This window comes from Mycteria americana, chromosome 20, assembly GCF_035582795.1.
Source record: "Mycteria americana isolate JAX WOST 10 ecotype Jacksonville Zoo and Gardens chromosome 20, USCA_MyAme_1.0, whole genome shotgun sequence".
NCBI classification, from domain to species: domain Eukaryota; kingdom Metazoa; phylum Chordata; class Aves; order Ciconiiformes; family Ciconiidae; genus Mycteria; species Mycteria americana.
In genome coordinates, this window is record NC_134384.1 from 1,359,973 (window position 1) to 1,379,383 (window position 19,411).

Genomic DNA, 19,411 nt, shown 5'->3' on the forward strand with positions numbered 1-19,411 from the left:
ACACTTAGTTTGGGAACAGTCACACACTTCTAGTCAACCAAAAACTGAAGTAGCACTGTGTGGTACTGCCAAGAAGCTAATACTTCTAACCAAGCTGTGGTCAGTCCTAGAACCTCTTTCTGAGATCTTTCTAGGAATGATTTATTGTAAGGAAATACATGGTCCTGAAACATAACTGATTTCTGTCCCCCTCCCCCCCCCCCCCCCCCCAAGAAGAGTAACTTTTTTTCTTCCATTCTGCCTTTCTCAAGTCCCCTTTTCATAACAAGTGTGATCTGTGAAGGGCAGAGTGAGGAACATCACCCATCTTTTCACTTGCCATACACTGTTTGGCCAATTATTGGAGTCATGCACAAACGCCCCTTCAAGGCCCCGCACACGCCCACGAATGGCGATGCACCTAGCCCCCAACAGCTTGTAGATAATAAAGAAACATTTCACGTGTCCTGTTTCTGTACAGTGATTCTACCAACATTAGAGTTCAAAGAACTACTCAAAGCATGTTTGAGGCTGATTCAGCAAAGGGATGACTTTTTTTTTTTAACATCTGTCACAATCTATCCTGATGTAATATTTATATACACATATACACACGTACACATATAAATAAATACAGACACATACATGTATAGATAGATAAATAGACTTACATGCCGACTTACACATATGAGCTAGGAATCTGCTTTGTTAGCACTCCTAACCTATTAGTCTATAGAGTGGACTCAGATGGCTGATGCATTAACTCAATACCCTCCTTAGAAACCTACAACATTCTAGGAATATTAGGGCTATGGCTAAGCCTTCAGTAGCTGCACCAGCTTATAGTCACTTATTCCAGTGCTGTAATATGTTACCCAAAACTATGTTTAGTCCTGTTTTAAATGATTAAAATGCTCTGCCTTTGCTGCTTCCTGTAGGAGGTTATACTGCAGTTAATCTTACCATTATTGAGTTTTTCTTTATGTTTTAATTTAATCTTTCCTTTGCTTTAATTTCATTATTTGTCATCATCTGCTCCCCATCTGAACACCCTCACCCTTGTAGATCAGAGGCCTTGCTCTCCACCACTTACCACCTTGCAACCTCATTTACACTGGCACAGAATGATGGTTAAATGCTACCGTGATGACAGGGTACAGTGTTCCTTCCAATGCGCAGGAGTAAACAATTACAAAGTGTCAGGGACTCAACATGGATTCTCGGTGCTGCCTTTCTTACTCCTGATTTACTGTGGAGTGGTAGACAAGCCACTTCATCTCTCTTGCACCCATTTCTTTATCTGTAAATAGCAATCATGGCAGCCCTTGTCTAAAGCACTATTGGTGCATTTAATTGCTATCAATCAAAATGCTTTTTGGGAAAAAAAAAAAACAATATTTTTAAGAGGGGGGAGGAAAAATTGTAAGGAGGAAAGCCAGTCCTTGGGGTTTCTGGCTGGCTGCTTGGGCTCAGATTGTCAAGTCAGCCATGGCCTTTGTTCTCTTCCACAGAAGAGGAATCATTATCCTTGCTGAAAAATACGTGGCTTGCTTCTACTACTACCTTAGCAGATGCTGCCCCATGCAGTCAGTACCTCAGCACAGACTTTCAGAGGATAAAGACAGACAAAATTAAGGAAGTCTGAGCCTAGAGGAATAGGGCTAAAAATATTTTTAATGGAGGCATTAGCTCCCTTTATACAGCGATTTCAAGTAGACTGAGTAATGCTTCCGAAGGCACTTGAAAATATGCTTGTACAAAACCTCCCTGGATTGCCCAACACAGCTACATCCTCATTATGAGAGCACTGTGCATTCATTGAAACAGCAAAGACAAGAATCTATCGCCACCGTACCAGTGGTTGGTAGGGCATAACATAGCATCCTTCAAATGAAACGCAGGGGAGAAGGGAAAGCATTTGCACAGAAGAGCATGGGAACTGCACTACAGCCACTTATTCCTACAATAAGGGAGGCAGTTAGCTTTGCTAAACTGCAAGGCTCTCTATAATCTTCAAATAGCAACTTATAAACCATTGCTGAGATAAGGCCAAGTCAGTCCTGAAAAGTCCTAGGCCAGAACTTTAACTGAAGGATTTAGACCATTCTCTCCAGCAGTCCCCAGTACTGCCCTGTCTTACCAGCATCCCTCTCCCTTTCCCCACCGCCACGCACGCCCAGGGCCATACACATACGTTGATACGGACACAAAAACCAGCACATACCCCTGCAATCCTGGCCATTCCTGATGCATATGGAAGGGGGCTTCTTCAGGTGCGGGCTGCCTCTGGGAGGAGAAGCATCCAGAAACATAGGTAGGTTCTAGCCCTGATACCTTTCTGAAAGGCAGGTGGTACAAAACAGCTTGATTAGCATGACTGCTCAACAAAACGTTGATGGTATGTTGGCAGTTCATTTCAAAAGCCTTCCCCCTCCCCCTAATTCCTCAAGACCTTTTATAGTTTTAGAAAGTTCATTAAAAAAAGATAAAAACAGATTGTTTCTACAAAAAGCAAGTGGAAGGGGATTATTTTTTCAGTCTTTCATAAAGCAATATTAAAAGTATCAAAGGAGCAACACCTTTTTCTGAGCATTTTGTTTGCTTTCCAAAGCCATTTCTGAGGGAAAAATATTTTCACAGATTTTCAGCATATTCTATTAATTTACTCTCTTCTCACCTGGCATTGGGCTGCTACTAGAAGGAATCACACCCAATTGGCAAAGAATGATGAGAAATACCTTTCACATCTAGGCTTTGACTTCTGTCTACTCTTTCTAAAATCCACCTTTCACATTCCTTTTCCTTAAAAATCTTAAAGGCACCCATAAAGAAGAGGCGAGAGATAACACATCTTGATACATAAAAATTAAAGAATTAAAAAAAATGTAATCCGTCCTCCGCTAGCACAAGACCCTTCAGTGCAATATACTGCATTGCTTTCTCTAGATTAGATTTAAAATTCTCCAAGGAAAGGACTCCCACCGCTTCCCTGGAGAGCTTATTCCAGACTAATAGATCTCAATGTCAAGGATTTTCCCCCTGCTGTTCAGCCATAATTCTTTCCTTATTTTTTCCTCTCTTGCTGCCATTATACTCCCTCACACCATGTTAAATTATTCTCCTTTCCACATTGCAAGTTAGCTGCCTACAAGCATAAGAGGAATATAAAACCTTCTACAGCAATTCTTATCCCAGAGACTACTTTTGTCTGTCAAATAATTATCATCATGAAAAGTGAACTGGGGAAAAGGTAAACTAAGTAACATGCATGGCTTTAGTGTGGAATAAAGTTAACAGGTAATTCAAAATACCCCTTCTCTACAGTTGCCAGAAATACTAAATTTGAATCAATGCTACTTGTTTAACCTGAAAGAGTTGATAATATACTAGTAGTGCAAACCAGCAGTTATCATTCTAGTTTAGACAGCTTAAGGGGTGTGCATGAAAATCAGATTAATACCAGCTAAAGAAAGCAATGTTTCTTCCAATATTTTGCTTTTTTAAGTAAAGAGGTTGTAAGCATGTTGTATCTTACATGTATTACAAAGCAAATCCAGTATATTGAAAATCATATTTAATTTATGGGTTGCAAACATCCCTTGGATCCTGTAACATTTTTTTCTGTCAGACTATGGCAGAGTTACAAAGTCAGCACTCATGGATGGCTTGCGAACATCAGCAGCTTTGAACTGAAGACTTTATTCTGCTTTTAAAATTGGGTGAATAATATACCTTTTCCACATAATTTACCAATCAAATATATCTTAACTGATTTTTTTTTTTAAAAAATCACTGATTTTTCTCCAACCCTTTAAGCAACCGCACTAGATATATGACTTCAGAGCTCAAGTTTTTAGGCTTCACATTTAATGATGCCATAAACACTCTTCATAATGGTTTTATCTTTCTAAAACTTTAAAAGCAAACCGAAGGCAGTGTGCACATTGATTGGAGCTAGGAGAGTTAGCATCAGGAACCTATGTTCTACTCCTGATTGTCTTGATGAATCACTAAGTGACCTCGAAGAAGTCATTTCACCTCTCTTTGCCAATTATACAAGCTGTATAGAATTTAATACCTCCTCTTTCAACAAGTGAGGGTCAACTCATGAACACCTACAAAATACCATAGAGAACTCTTGAGAAAGGGTACCAGAAAAGTACTGCTACTTACATTCAGAATGCGAAAACTGTGCCAGAAAAACTTCAGGTGGATCAGTCAAAAGACCAGGTGACAAAGAGCTTGTGAAAATTCCTTCTTGAGTTTTGTTCTCAGTCAATAGTCTGTTACTTTGTGTGTATACGTGTGCACGTGTTTTTCTTTTCATTTTGATTTAAACTAGTGCTAGTCACAGAAGTCACACAGCTGCCTGGGTGAGAAGCTAACAACCATATCAAATGCTCTTCTCCGTTCTGTTGCAACTATGACTGGGAGCTCCCACTGGCTCCTCGGACCAATGAAGTATCTTACAAAATGCGTGTGATGGTATATTTTTGATAAATCAGTAAGGCATTCCAATGCAATGGTGTTTTCTTTAGGAGTTTTATGTTATGAGAAGCTCTCAACCTTATTATTTTCTATTTTCGTACTATAAATGGGCTTTGCTTATGAACATCAGAGGACAGATACAAAATGTACTGTATACAACTGCAGGTAGCTTCATTTGAGAACAACTTTCTAGAAGAACCAAGTTTCCTGTTGTCTTCTTTTGGAATTGTAGTGCATATGTTGAAACTTGTATATCATTTACAGTATTGAGTCTTGTGCCACTGCTGTACCTGATGTATCCAACCTGGATTAAACAGAGTATGTGCCACAAATACCAAGATGATGCTGTAGATTTCTTCCAAAAAAATTCTGGGAGGTTCTTTTGGAGAACTTTGGGTGCTGGCCTCAGCCACTCGAGTTGCATTTAAATACTAATAACTCTTACTTAAGCAACCATTAATGAAAACAGCAAGATGACCGAGATGTTATAGGAGAGCAATAATGCAGATACATACCTAGGTGCCTCTCTTACAATACCCTCTTTTGAACATTAAGAGTTGCAACAAAATCCATCTTGGAAACAAAATCGTATCATCTTGGCCTTTTCAAACTATGCAGACAAAACCTAGGAGAGCCCCCTCCCTGGGGTAATTTGTGACACAAAGGGAGTAAGGCGGGGAAAAAAGTACAGAAAGAAAAATACTTCTCCTAAGGAGATATTTATTATATCTAACGAGCACATCTTATGCCTTTCTTTTAAAAGGCAACCTCATCTCAGCAACTCCCCTTAGGCTGAAGTCTTGCATTCTATGTTGCAGATAGGGTCAGCTTGTTTTGACCACAAAACAAGTAGAACTGATCTCATCTTAACCGTATCAGAAAGCGTCACTTTAGGGGCATTATTTAAAATTTTCAAAATTCTTTAAGCAGAAATTAAAATTACTTATTAGGTGACTTCTAACACCCACCGAGTTTGTGCCAAACAGCTTACAGACCACTTTTCTCTCCTGCAGTGAAGGCTGACACTCACTAGGGGCCACCATTGCCCCGGCTGACAGGAAAACCGAACCCACCCAACGCAGGACAGCGACCTTGCTTGCCAATCTTGTGCTAAATTTCTGTGCCACTCATGAGCTCAATCAATCTTACAATTATCCTGTACAGTGAGGAGAGTGTGAATTGCGTGGTATAAAGTTGAGACCCACCACTACACGAACAGGTTGAAAGTGCTGCCAGGGACACCACAGGATTTGCACAGGGAATTTTGCAAGAATGTTAGGAACACTCAGGCAGCAAGTGATTTATGTAAGCCCAGTGAAAACATACCGTATTTCTCAAAATTAATTTGAAAGTTGCTGAAGGTGAGCAATCAAGCATCCCTGAAGACATCCATTTCACCAAATTAAAGAAGCAAGTCTCCTTGGAAGTACAGCTCATAGTAGATAAGCAGCAGTGCTTTTACTAAGAAAATTCCAGCCTTACTCTGCTCAAGACAAAGAAAAAAACCAACAGACTATCTCCTCTGGTGAATGTTGAGAAACCAAAGAAACTAGCTGAAGAAACCTGTCTACTAAAGCCAGAGGATGAAGTTTTCAAAATTAGGATGGAGTCAACCTAGGGTCAATACTCTCAGCCAGCCAGTACTCTCTTTTCCTGCTTCAGGACAGCTACATACAAAGCAGTGCAAGCCAAACAGGAAAGACCAATTAGTTTTAGTACTAATAGGTAATTTCATTTCTAATTAAAGCTTCCCTGTAAGTGTGGCAAGTCTGATATTGCTGCACCCAGAGGGACAGACCAATTATGATTGCTGCACATTTTCTACATAATTAAACCACCCTCTACTGCACAGCTTGCCATACACCTAGCTATAGAAATGTTATTTATACAATGTTAATTAACTGGATTTCAATTAGCAGTACAGGCATTGAGATGCAGGTTTCACTCTGCCACTTAACTGGTATATAATCAGTGCCTAGTGTTTAACAAGAAGATTACCTAAAATGGAATGATCTCCAGCTACAAACAGACTATTTAGTCTTACGGTGAATTCATCTTCACCGAAAAGTCACATGGAAGACAAGGCAAGCAAATAAAACTGGGGTTGGTTTGTATTTTCTCCTTACTGAGATTTCTTACGTGTAAGTGGCTGCCTTTTATCTTCCTTTGTTAATTTGGATTGTAAAGATTGCAACTGAACATCCAGCTGTCTTTCATTTCCTTTTATTAACAACTTGTTGTAATACCATCACTGGAATGCATGTAAAACATTCACCTGGACACAGCTCACTTAGGAAAAAGACATTTTTCTTCAGTCTTAAACAATGTCTGTTTATGTTTGTCAATGTACTTGCAGACCAGCAGTTAGGTTTCCACAGACAACATCCATCACAGTACCAACCAGCCCGTCCCAGCATGTCATTACATCAGTCACCACTTTTCAGCAGTTCCTGAAGATAGACTGAGTTGGCATGATAGGCATTCATCCAGTTAAATTGTCTGTAACTCTTCCTATAGTGAGACGCTGCAGCATAGTAGTTTTGCCACGCCTCATAATAAGATTTCCAGTAGTTTTTGTAACTCCAAGCCTCATATGGAACACCATCATCCCAAGAGCTGCAGGAGCAGTCATCTTCAGTTTTTCTCGAGGAAGAACTAGGGAATTGATGGTAATGGCTTTTCTTTTGTTTAGCATTTTGTTTCAGAACTTTCTTTTTCACTTGATTTTGCTTTGGGACTTGTGGTAGCTCCTGAGGCTTCTCTGGTGTAGGACAGAAGCCTGCATGACCCTGACGCACTGTGGGAACAGGATTCTTCTCCTGCGTATCTGACAATGCTTCAAAGCAGGAGTTATTTTCCCGACTATTGGAGGAAGCCCTGGAACTGTATGAAGCATCACTGTCACCAGACACAACGCCATTTGCTACCACCTCTGTATTATGTTCCACCTCTTTCCACTCTACACCACCATTTCTGGGGAGCTCACATTGTTCTCCTGGGCCTGAACAGCTTCTTAAAATTTCAACCTCTCTCTCCAACCCTTCTTTAATGAAATACTCATAGTCTTCAACAAACTCTGAGAAGTTCCAGGGATTGTTCTGATGGTTTTTGAAAGAAGACAAGCATGGAATTCTGGGAAGATTTTTTTTTAAGGCCTCCTCATCTGGAGACTGAGTGTTATGTTGTCCATCCGTTCTGGAGACAGTTTTGACTTGATTCCTCTCTTCTGTGTGGCAACTGGAAGTTCGGGGGGTTCTGCTACCTTTTTCTCTATTTGCAGAATTTGTGCACTTTTTTATCTGCTTTTGTTTCAGAGTCTTTTTTGGCCTTTCTACAGAAGAATTATCACCTGGAATATTAGAAGGAGGCTGAGGTACCTCTGAAAAACTATTTTGGACAGGCTGCAGCACTGGTTCCTCTGGTCTAAGATGCACAGTGTCAGAATTCACTGAAGCACCTGTACGTGTAACAGGTTTGACTTCTACCTCCCCATCTTCAAACTGATCCATCATTCCAGGAGGTATAGGCTCTGCACAAAAGGGAAACAAGCAGGCACTCAATTAAGTGCATCCTTCCCTCTAGAACTCAAATGAGTACTGAAGTAAAGCTTTGCAAGATCCCAGATAAGATGTTGAGACATGTTAAGTTAGGGCTACAAACCAACCCCTTCAATTCTTAGAGAGCTCAAATAGCCAGAACATTTTCTTCATGGAAGGCATCAAAAAGTTGATCAAGACAAGCAGCACTGCATTACTTGTCACCTGTTTTTCATATCCTACTTAACCAGATAAAAAATTAGAACTTATGTAAGAAGGCAAATGCTACATTTCTAGCAGAACAGCTTCTGGCAAGCAAGGGTAGCAAGTCTTCTGCTGTTTCAATTATTCCTTCCTTACTTCTCCTACTGTATCTTACAGCCTGAGAAAGGCTTAATACCAGATTTCTGGAAATCTAAGTAGTTATGTAGTTGCTTAAGCAACAGCTGGATGCAGAGCTCCTCTCCCTATTCAGAGGCATGCACTAAGTTCATTTTCTGTTGCTTTGCACAACTCCAGCAATTACACAAGTAGCCATTAGCACAGAGTATGAAAAACCTATCCCAAAATTAATGCATCTTCAGCAGAGAAGATACGTGTCAGTTCCCCATGGACTTGTCTGAAGCTCTGAATGAACAGAAAACAATGAAACAGCCATATTCATAGGACAGAGCATACCTGGTAGAGGAAGAAGCTGAAGATTACATTTCTGAGCAATTTTCATCATCATGTTTTCTTCCTCTCCACGGCAGCAGTATGTCACAGATAAGCCTAAAGTTCCTGCAATACACAACAGACAGTGTAATTACCTAACCAGAGCCAGCGAAGCTAGTGCAAGCTCAAGAAATCCACGTGACTGTTTTTACCAAAGCGCCCAGCTCTGCCGATACGATGCATGTACGTTTCCCAGTCTACAGGTACATCCAGGTTGATAACCAGATTCACTTTTTCAGCATCAATTCCACGAGATGTCTTGAGAAAGAGAGGAGGAGAGAAGGGGATAGGTAACTGAATATGCTGAACAGATCTTTAGATAAATACAACACATTTGGAAGTAACTGCTCGTATAGTAACTTTTAGTTGTTACAATACACCATAAAGCAGCTACAATTTTCCAGCCAGTTCACAGTATTACACATGGAACAGGCACATTGCACTGGGACCATGAAAATTAGGCATCATTTTTCTCATGCCTTCTATGTATCAAATACAAGCAAGCATGTTTTTTTCCCCCAGCATCAAAAAATTCAACCCAACAGCAGTAATCTTTTCGTGACAGGACCTCAAACGATTGACTGAAGAGAAAAATACATCAAACACGAAAAAGCTGAGGGTGCCTCAAGCATAACCACTGCTCTCTTTACCCTATTTGAAGTTGTTTGAGATGTTACTATTGAGCATACCATACTGGAGAAACAAACTATTCCTTCCCGTAGTTCCTATCCAAAGCAAACATCTCTACTGCTCTCAAATATCTATAAGCTTCTGCAAAGCAACAGAAAAATTAAAAATTATTTTTGAACCAGATGAGGAATAGGGGACAATTTCTAAGTTTCACAGTAAAATTAAGTCGCACACAGTGCTCAAGTCACATGCTTTATCAGTACATTTATTTTCTATTCAATTCCAAGTCAAAGCTAATTCTCTGAAGTAACTTGATGTACAATACTCACGTATGCTATAAAATACTAACTCACCAAGTCTGTGGAAATCAGAACTCTACAGTGGAATTGCTTTAATTTAGCCATAGCATCAAGTCGTTGATTTTGATTCATGCTGCCTAGAAAGACAAAAATTAGAAATAGATTATATTCTTCAGTTTTATGCCCCTCAAATCCTGGAAAACACTGCTTTATAAAACTGTAGACGAGATCAGAAATAAGGTTGAGAGAAACTTCCTCAAACATCAGTTCCAAATGAGTAAACACGGAACACACAAAAATTTGAAAATAAGGAAATCCTTTACAAAAGTAATTCATTTGCTTGTTTTTAAAGGGAAACCAACTATACAGATACGTAACCAACTTGAACAACACTGACTTTAGACAAATTCTACTTAAACACATAAGCCATGGAAACCACTGTTGAAGTAAAAATTAAAGGTTTCTAATAAACATTAGGTGCCAGTGATCAGCTTTTTACAGAGAAGCTAGAAATAAAAAAGATTTAAATTCAACATCTGCATTCTAAAGAAACACTGCTTCCAACCTGCAAATGGAAGGAAACTTTCTCTTTACAAATAAGCCAATGCACTCAACTGGACAGTCATAAAAATTACTCTCAAACAAATTTGAGAACAGGAAAGTTAAATATTAACTAATTTTTACAACAGTTAAGTCCTAAAGACCTATGACGATTCAAATGCTATTCTTAATTATTTAACCAGAGGCCATGCAAACCAAGATTTAAGATTAATTTTCCTATTTTAGGTCACGTTTATGCACAACTTCAATAGAATCAGAAAGTTTTGAATGAGCTTACCTGAAATGCACTCAGCAGGAAAGCCTCTGGATGTTAGTATTTCAGCTAGATGTTGAGCCCTGACAGAATATACACAAGGAAAACTGTAAATAAAACCGCAGACCTAACAACCCCTGTGCATTTCTTAACAGGCTATTCTTTACAGCCAAGGACTACATTCCAAAACTGTCACTTTCATCTTTATGTCTAGAACAGCCACCTTACAGATGGAAAAGGACAACAGGATATCAGGTCTCACTGTACTCTAAACAGTGTATGAGGTACCTTCGTGCTAAAGCATTCCTTTATTTTCAGTATTTCATACTGCACTCCTCTGGCTGTACTTCAGATCTGAAATTTGCATACTGCTTTGAGACCTTATAGAAGGTCTACATATAAAGTTTATCCACGACTGGACATCACAACCACTGCATTCAACCATGCTTTTTACAGATTTTCTTTCAAGTTTGTTACCTGCTATGCAAATTTGAGAAGACTAAGGCTTGATTAAATGGAATCTTGCTGAACAGCTCCTGCAGGTGCTGGGTTTTTTCCTCAAGTGTTTTATGCGGAAGGGGATGGGAATTCACAATCTTGTAATACTGCTTCAGCCCTGAGCATGAAACCAAAAAAACCATCAGATTAAGGATTTCCATAAAAACATGCACAGTGCTATGCTGCTGTCAACATGTGGCACTGCAGCCAAAACAAAGACTTTAAACAAGCACACACACATGCCAAGTAAGAACCTACAGGACAAGTTTTTCTTAAGAAGCTGAAATATTTTTTGAACAGATAGAAAAAAGAGGAAGTTACATTCATCACTGATGTTTTAAATACATCAACACCGGGAATAAATACTTTCTAAACTAATCAACTCACCTGTGGGGCAAAATTATGAAGAATCACAAATTTTAAAGGTACATGTTTTGGTTTTAGTATACTCTTCTTTATCTATTGATAAGAATATCACTGTAAATGAACTTCGACTTACCAATGAGACTTGGATCAGTAGGGTTCAACCTCACAAATGTTGGCTCTCTCATGTACCTAGTCAAAGCATTAGCTAACGATTCAGGATAAGTAGCTGAAACAGCAAGCATCTGTTTATTGGCTGGTAGTGAAGAATAAATCCAACTGTGAGACAAAGAAATGGGAATGACTAACAAATATGAATCTAATCTACTGATAAATGCACAAGATAAATGTTTTTCTTACTTGATTTGTTCCTGAAAGCTGCCTTCTTCTAGAAGCTTGTCTGCTTCATCAAGAATGAAAAGCCGGATACTGGCTGTATTCAAGTAGTCCAACTCTATGAGCTGTTTTATTCGACCTACATATGAAGAAAAAAGTAAAAAGAACTTGAAAAATACTAATTTAAAGGTTATAATGATTAATTTTGTAATTTAAAAAAAAAAAAATTTAATAAGCCTTAAAAAGGGCATATTTAGAATAATCTCTCACTAAAAATACCTGGTCAAAACATCTCTGGCACTGGCCTTTAGGACTACGCCCTATTGTTAAAAAAAAATAACCCAGATTTCAAAAGCACCAGTCATCGTACTGTAAAGTATCACACGGTATCTGAAGCACAATGAAGCACATCCATACCTGGGGAGCCAACTGCTATATGGCACTTCTTTAGTCTGATTTTGTCCTGGTTCAAAGGAGTCCCTCCAATGAAGACATGGCATTGCAAGCCTTCCATTTTCATTCCAATAGTTGTGATTACAGCATGAATCTGCACAGCAATCTCCCGTGTAGGAGCCAAGATCAGAATCTGTAAGGGCCAAGGATTAAATCTGAAAGCCGCAGAATGGTCCCCAAGATTAAAGCCCAGCGTCGAGTCGTGATGATTTCAAATACTATGTCTCACAGGCGATAACGTCGTTTCCCCCAAAAAAAGAGCGATTCCCTCTCACAAAGCAAAGCCCCCGCCCGCGTACCGGTAAAGGCGGGCCGGGCCAGCGCGCAGCAGCCGGGCCGGGCCGGGCCGGGGCTCACCTGCGTGGCGGGGCTCTCCAGCAGCACCGCGTCCAGGGCGACGGTGGAGAACACGCAGGTTTTGCCAGTGCCAGACTTGGCCTGCACGATGAGATCTGGAAAGAGCCGCCACAGAGGTCACCGGAGGCCACAGAGGTCACCGGAGGCCCCAGGGTGCCCCCCCCCCCGCCCCGCGCCCGGCCGCTCAGCCGGCCCGCCCGCTCACCCAGGCCGCAGCGTCCCAGCGGGATGGCCTTCAGCTGGACCGGCGACGGCCTGTGGAACCCAGCCGCCTCCAGCCCCGCCAGCACCGGCGCCGACAGCAGCAGAGACCCGAAGTCGGACGGGCCGCCGGGCACCAACACATCGCGCGTGCGAAACCGTCCCTCCGGCGGCGGCGGCGGCTCCGCGGGCGCCGCCATCTTGGGGGGAGGAAGCGGCGGCGGGCGGCGCCTCGCGAGACGCACCTTTAGCCCGCGCCGCGCACGCGCCCTGGGCGAAGCCCCCTCAGCGCGCCGTGCCGCCAGGGGGCGCCACGGGCGGCGAGTGGCTGGCGGGGGCGCGCGGGGCCGCGCGGCGCAGGGAGGGGCGGGCCGCGCGCGCCGGCCCCTCAGCCGCTTTCCCGGCTTTTGGCTTTTTTCTACCAACATTCGCGATTCCTTCGTGTTTGTGCCAATAACCGAGGCTGTGACTCCCCGCTGTGTGTCTCAATAGGTGCGCTTACCTACAGAGAAGCGATTAACGGTGACGTTTTCATAAATAGTCCTTTAGATGGAGAAAGATAAACCTTTGCAGCTAAACAGCCCTGCGTACCTCCCTGGGTCGTTTGTTTCGTGAACAGCACAAAAGCTTAAACTTGGAAATGCCGCAGGGACAAAACGTCTGCGTAGGTGAGTGGAAGTCAAGCGGTGGGAGCTGGAGGCCTCGCCACGAGCTCCACGAGCAAGAGCTTTAAGTAGAGCATAAACCTGAACCGCAGGGAAAAGCTGGGCTCAAGGCGGAGGATGCCGGGCCCAGGGCAGGGCGAGAGCAAGCGCCTGGCCAGCAGCGAGAGCAGGGCCCGAGGGAAGGGTCAGAAGAGAGCAGTGAGCCAGGGAAGGAGAGGGAGGCGTAAGAGGGGAGGAAGAGCCCAAAGGAACGATGGAGAGGGCTGCAAAAGAGGAGGAGGTGACAAAAAGAGGAGGAGGTGACAAAAAGAGGATGAGGAGGACAAAAAGAGGATGAGGAGGACAAAATTGGCCATGTTGGCAAAACAGTGTCAACAAGCTTGCTGTGGTGCCCAAAGTATCTGTATCTGTAAGTTTGCAGAGAAGGCAGTCACCGCTCATCTCTCAGCTATCCTACTGTAACAAAACAGCGGGGACATTTTGTTCTGCTCCCCCCCCCCCCCCTTTCAGCTCTCCTTCCACCATCCTGACGATAGAAACAAGTTTCTCATTAAACACTCTGTGTCTGGGATACAGCTGTACTGCACACAGAAACACGATTTAAAAGCCAGGGTACTGCAAAAAATTAATAGTATAGCATTCACTTCAGCAAAGACCAAATGCGTTAATCCGTTGTATGTGCATTACTTATTACCCTCTGTAGACCACTTAATTTAAATCGTGGGTGGTTTTATGCATATCAGCTTTTATTGTCATAGCAGTTCAGAGGCTCTGGACATGCAGCTTCCATTCACTGCAATGGGATTTCAAAAATCTCAACAGTGGCTTCTACTGTACAAGCACATACACTGTGTCATTATTCTTACATTGCCAGGCAGCCTAAATGAATTTTAATGGCTTTGGTGTACCACAGTCTTTGTCACGCCTTTGAAATTCCTCATGATTATATTCCTGATGGGGGAGAAAAAGTCTGGCGTGTTCTATAAAGTTGTTATTTTTTAGTATTACAATATTTTCATATGAATATCTGAGTACCAACCAAGAGTGGGGCCTCACAGGACAATGAAGAACAGTTTCAGCTTGGAGAGCTTACCTCGTACCAAGTCCGGACAGACCAGATGGTAGGGGCAAGAACTGTGCCCTGGAGCAGAGGTAACAGGATAGCTAACTACAAGCATTCTGTTAGTTCCAATTATTTTTTAATTTTTAAGTGGATATTCCCGTTGGTCCTCAAGGGGAAACAAGTCTCCAACATGAGATAATTATCTCTGGATAAATCTGGGAAAGGAGACAGACAAAGACACCTGGACGTAACAAACGTTTGATTAAATACAGCCTCTCATAACCCTTTTAAATTGATGTGATTTAAACAGACAACGAAGAGCAGTCAGAAGTGACTGTTCCCATGGGGGAAGGGCAGAGGAGAGGTGATAAAACAGCCCAAAGCAGCCATCGCAATGAACTGCTCCCCCTCCCTATTTTCCTCACCTATTCCTTTTCTCCCCTGAGGGTGCATGCACGTTGCAATACAACCGAGGTGATCTGGAGACAGAAATTATTCTCTGTGGTGCATTGTTAATGAGACAATCAGACACATCACCTTAATCCAGAAGGATGCTGTTGTTTGTAGGTATTTATTTAATTTTCCATCGGATGCTGGAGGGACGGATTCCAAACCATCTCAATGTCTGTACGCTGAGAAACCCTTCGACACCACGACTGGCAGCTTTATTGTCCCTCTCCCTTTGGGTTTGGCCCTTACTGATGGGGCTGTGTCAGATTTAGGTCACACTCCTGCAGCGGTATCAGTTGATCTAATGAAAGGTTTTGTTTCTCCCTTAACCCTTCTTCCTGCAGAAGATCTTAACTGCTACTAACTTTGTTTTAAACTCGCTGTATGTTGTGTACTCTGCCATGAGTCAGGGTATAAATAGCAATCCTCAACCTTCAGGCCTCATTTTACCTCAGTGACTCTCAAGTACTGAATTCACATTGTCGACATTCACATGTCAGCCCAGCCAAGATGAATCTGCAGTTTTGCCATGACATTGCTTTGCTTTCGCTTGCAGTAAGATCCAAAGGAAGCATTCCTGCTCAAAGCAGCCTTTAGAAATCTTGACAATTAATCTGAATACTCTGCAGGCAGAATAGGTCCTGGGAAAGGATTTAAGTTAGTAAAAGAAGTAGCTAAGACCTCCTTCTGAGCTGTAATATTAAAAAAAATAACTGGTTCTTATGAAGGGATATAAACTCTCTAGCTTGGGGTCATAAACCAACCTCTAGGTTTTGGGGGTTAGAAGAAAACTCTTGCTGGGGAAAACTCTTGCACCTATATCTACTGAGTGCACATTTTATTCCCCCAAAACAGGGCTCACCGCTTTTTTGTCCCTGTTACGAAGTGCAGATTACATACTTGATTTTAATTCCATCCAAGATTCATTGTCCTCTGAATCTATATATCAATATATCAGCTTTGGATAAATTATCTTATAAGACACCTGTGAGGCACATGCTGCTGAAACTCAAGGTCAGGTTCTTGCTATTTCAGATTATAAAGCACTTGTCTTCAAACTCCCAGCAGCAAGGCAAAGGTCCGTATCACACGTTCGAGGTGTAGTTTGCGTTGTGCCGAGACCTCCTAAGGCTAACACGTGCAGTGCAAAGAAATGTCTTGACCAGTACTTAGTACCAGTACTAAGCAGTCACCACAGATTTATCCATCTCCTCTTTCTGTGGAACTTACTCGTCATTCGCAACAGCTCAGTTCTTGTAACTCTTTGAAAGACTGCGATAAACTGCTCACAGAGAATTTGTACTGGCTTCCAGAACTATCGGGTTGTGTGTAACTTTTAAGAATACATTCATTATAGATTTGAACATTGCTACTGTAAACAAGCACCTGCCTTGTCTTATTCCTTTAGCTTCAAAGGATTTGTCTTTCATATCTGCCAAGACATGGAATTATTCAGAACAAATCTTTGTTTACAGAACATTTATAAAATATTTTTAAAGTGAGATAATCTCATCCTCCTCTCCCAGATGTGTTCAGATGCAGACAGTGAACTTTCTCCGTTCTCTGCAGCACGTGTGACTCGCTCTTTGGAGTGTGGTATGTATTTGTGTTTACACTGCCATGGAAACTCTGTTTGTTCTCTGTACAGTAAAGCACATTACAGTGAAAGGGCCATTGATATTAGCATAGAGAGTGGCTTCATATTCACCACCAAAAATTGACTCCAAGCACCCTGCATATTCATTTTTCCTTTGAAAAAAAAAGCCGGATGGCAAGTTACCAATGAGTAGCAAGTCTTTGGGGCAGCAGAATCTTCTTTGTTGCTTTAGTAATTGGCAAAGTCTTGGATTTTTTCCAGCAAGCCTGTTGTTATAAATAATGAGTTGTTATAAATAATGATGATGATGGGGTCTTCATCTGTCTAAGGCTCATTTTAGTGCCCTTCTGCTGAATGGATTTGGTTCCTTGTCAGGCATGTCCTTCAGAAGGATCCAGAAGAACTCCACAAATTTCAGATGGAATCTAAAGTACCCAGGGGAGTCACTGCAGATGCATGTACAGATGCAGCTACAGATACAAAGAAAGCAGACATCAGGGTATCAGTTCAGAGTAGCTATTTCAAGTATACCAGTGAGAAGCGCCAGTAGTTCACTCCTCTTGTTTTCCTCCAGATAAATAAGTATCAGCCCATTTTAATCTTAGATACGCTTTTATACCAAGGTTTGCTAAATTATTTTTCAGCTAGTATGAAGAGGATCTAGGTCATCAAAATGCAGCCAGCTGAGATGTAATCCAACAGTTCTTTAACACAAGACAGCACAGCGAATGCACAAGGAGTTTCCCTACCCTGGTACTTACTCCTGGCACTCCAGTGCAAGCAGAGGAATGTCAGGGGTTGGAATTTGGCTGGAGCAGAGTGAAAAGTTTTACTTTTGGGATGGGGGCATAGTGAGGTAGGGGCATGTCAGGAACCTTAAAGGCCACAAGTGCAGAGACTGCATGCGATAAAGTGGGCTTCATGGAAGAAATGGCCACATTTTCAGGGGTAATTTATCTCTTTATGCATAAATACAAAACCAGAATTAAAGTTTTGACATTATATTCTTACCTATTTTGGATGGATCTTTATGCCCCAGTGGATTTAAACAAAGATGGATGCAATTCAGGTCATGCTGCAGCTTAAGTGGGAAGAAATTCGGAAAGGTTTGCCTTCAGTGTGCAAGAAAGTAAAAATGAAAGAAAATTCAGCGATAACCAGACTTGTTAGTTCAGCAAAGAACAGTCACATGAAAGCCCTGAGAAACCAGATCAACGAACTGAAAGACAGCAAATGAGATAAGCCTTCAGCTGTGAAGGGATGGATGTTTTCTCAAACGGGAAGGAATGAGGCAGTTCATGTAAGTGGAATACACCACTCTAAAAGGCATATTCTATTTTTTGCCCAAGGATCTCAGTTTTTCATTTTATCCTGAAATAAGCCATGTAGCTTTCTGCTTGAGTGTGTTTGATTCTCAGCTCTGTATTTTCTTGGAGACCTGATTTTCCACTGCACTGCACCATCTGCTCAAGGTTTGCATCTCCGTGGAGTGGAAGGAGTGCAGGGCCTGGCATGAAGTGTCGATGTTGCTTTGACCCAGTTGCCTATACGGAAGAGAAAAATGTTGCTTAGTGGGGAAATCCTACCGAGAAAATATTTCCGATTTTTCCCTTCTCTTGCAAGTTCCCAGGAGTTTGGAGCACATGAATATTCCGGTCTTTTCTTTATTCTATGCTCATGAACTCCTTTATCAGCCTCGTGGGACATGAGCAGCCCCGGAGGCTGAAAAATGGATCAAAAAGACAACCTTAAACAGAAGCCAAAGAGGAGCTAAAAACTCTTCCCTGTTCATCTGCCGGCAGATCACACAGTTCAGTGTCTTGCAAGTGTTGCAGGAGCTTTCTGGAACACAGCATCTGCCAATTGCCATGTGCAGTTGGCCTCCTGAATGCTAGATGTGCTGGAAAATATAATCATGTTTAACTTAGATTTGATGCTTCAAATAACCGTGTGTATCTTTTGTATCTCTTTTGTATTGGAATATTCAAAGCACTGTGAAAAGCATCAGTTAAAACAAATTCAGGAATTATAGGATTTTTTAAAAAATACGGTATTATAAAGAAAACGTTGGGGAGAGCATCCTGTGCCTAGGATAATCCCTGGTCTAATTTCATACAGTTTTTCAAGATGCCAAAACCATAGTGCTCATCAGCCGTCTACTTTGTCTAGACACGGTAACACCAGGAGAACAGAAGCCATTCCCTGTTGATGCCTGCTCTTAGTCTATTCCCTACCAAATGTAAAATACCTGAAAATACTGTTGTTCAAAGCTGGCTTGGATTAATTAAGCTCACAGTCAGTTTTCAGCTCAAACCAGCTGAACCTAGGGCCATGTATTACAAATGTGAAGAGAAAATGCCATCATGTTTTAGCTTTGGTGCCATGCCACGAGGAAGAAGTGGTGTCTACGTATTACTTTACAGACCTGAGATAATACAATAAATTATAAAAACATGGTACCAGTAGCAGGAAGGAAACAAAGGTCTTGAGCCACCCAAGCAACACAGAAACCTGGACTCGGAGCCTGGGGCTCTTCTTGAACACGGATCCTTGTCTGAGGCACAGACAGAGGACAGGGAAGTTGGTTCATTCCCCCTACTATTAATTATTGGCGGAGGCAGGCGATTCAGCTTGTAGTCTCCACGTGGTGCCATCTTTTTTATTTTTTACCACTCACTGGCTGTTCAAACCTGCCATATGATACTTGATATGCTTGGGTAGGCTGGGGACGTACATACCCCGACCCTGGGCCGTGGGGAACAACCAGCTGGCCAATAAATCCAGCCAGATTTCAAGAAAAAAATTATAGCTGGGCTAGTTGGCTTAGACTTTAAGAAAGACTGGCAGGTATCCCACTCACATCATAGCATACCCCGTTGGAAGTGATTAACTTTTTGATAAGGTCATTTCTTTAATACGTTAATATGTTTACTGCCCCACGTTCTGCAGATCCTTGAAGAGAGATGCA

General features: G+C 41.8%; 1 protein-coding gene across 1 annotated transcript; it reads right to left on the reverse strand.

The window, feature by feature from the left end:
- Window positions 1-6,657: 6,657 nt before the first annotated feature.
- On the reverse strand, window positions 6,658-12,900 carry DDX20 (DEAD-box helicase 20). The gene is made up of 11 exons (XM_075521710.1): window positions 12,673-12,900; window positions 12,468-12,562; window positions 12,075-12,243; window positions 11,682-11,796; window positions 11,458-11,600; window positions 10,938-11,076; window positions 10,485-10,543; window positions 9,701-9,783; window positions 8,870-8,975; window positions 8,682-8,783; window positions 6,658-7,996 (listed from the first exon to the last, which is right to left on the reverse strand). The coding sequence occupies exons 1-11, from the start codon at window positions 12,866-12,868 to the stop codon at window positions 6,894-6,896; spliced, it is 2,310 nt and encodes a 769-aa protein (XP_075377825.1). The 5' UTR covers window positions 12,869-12,900; the 3' UTR covers window positions 6,658-6,893.
- Window positions 12,901-19,411: the final 6,511 nt, after the last annotated feature.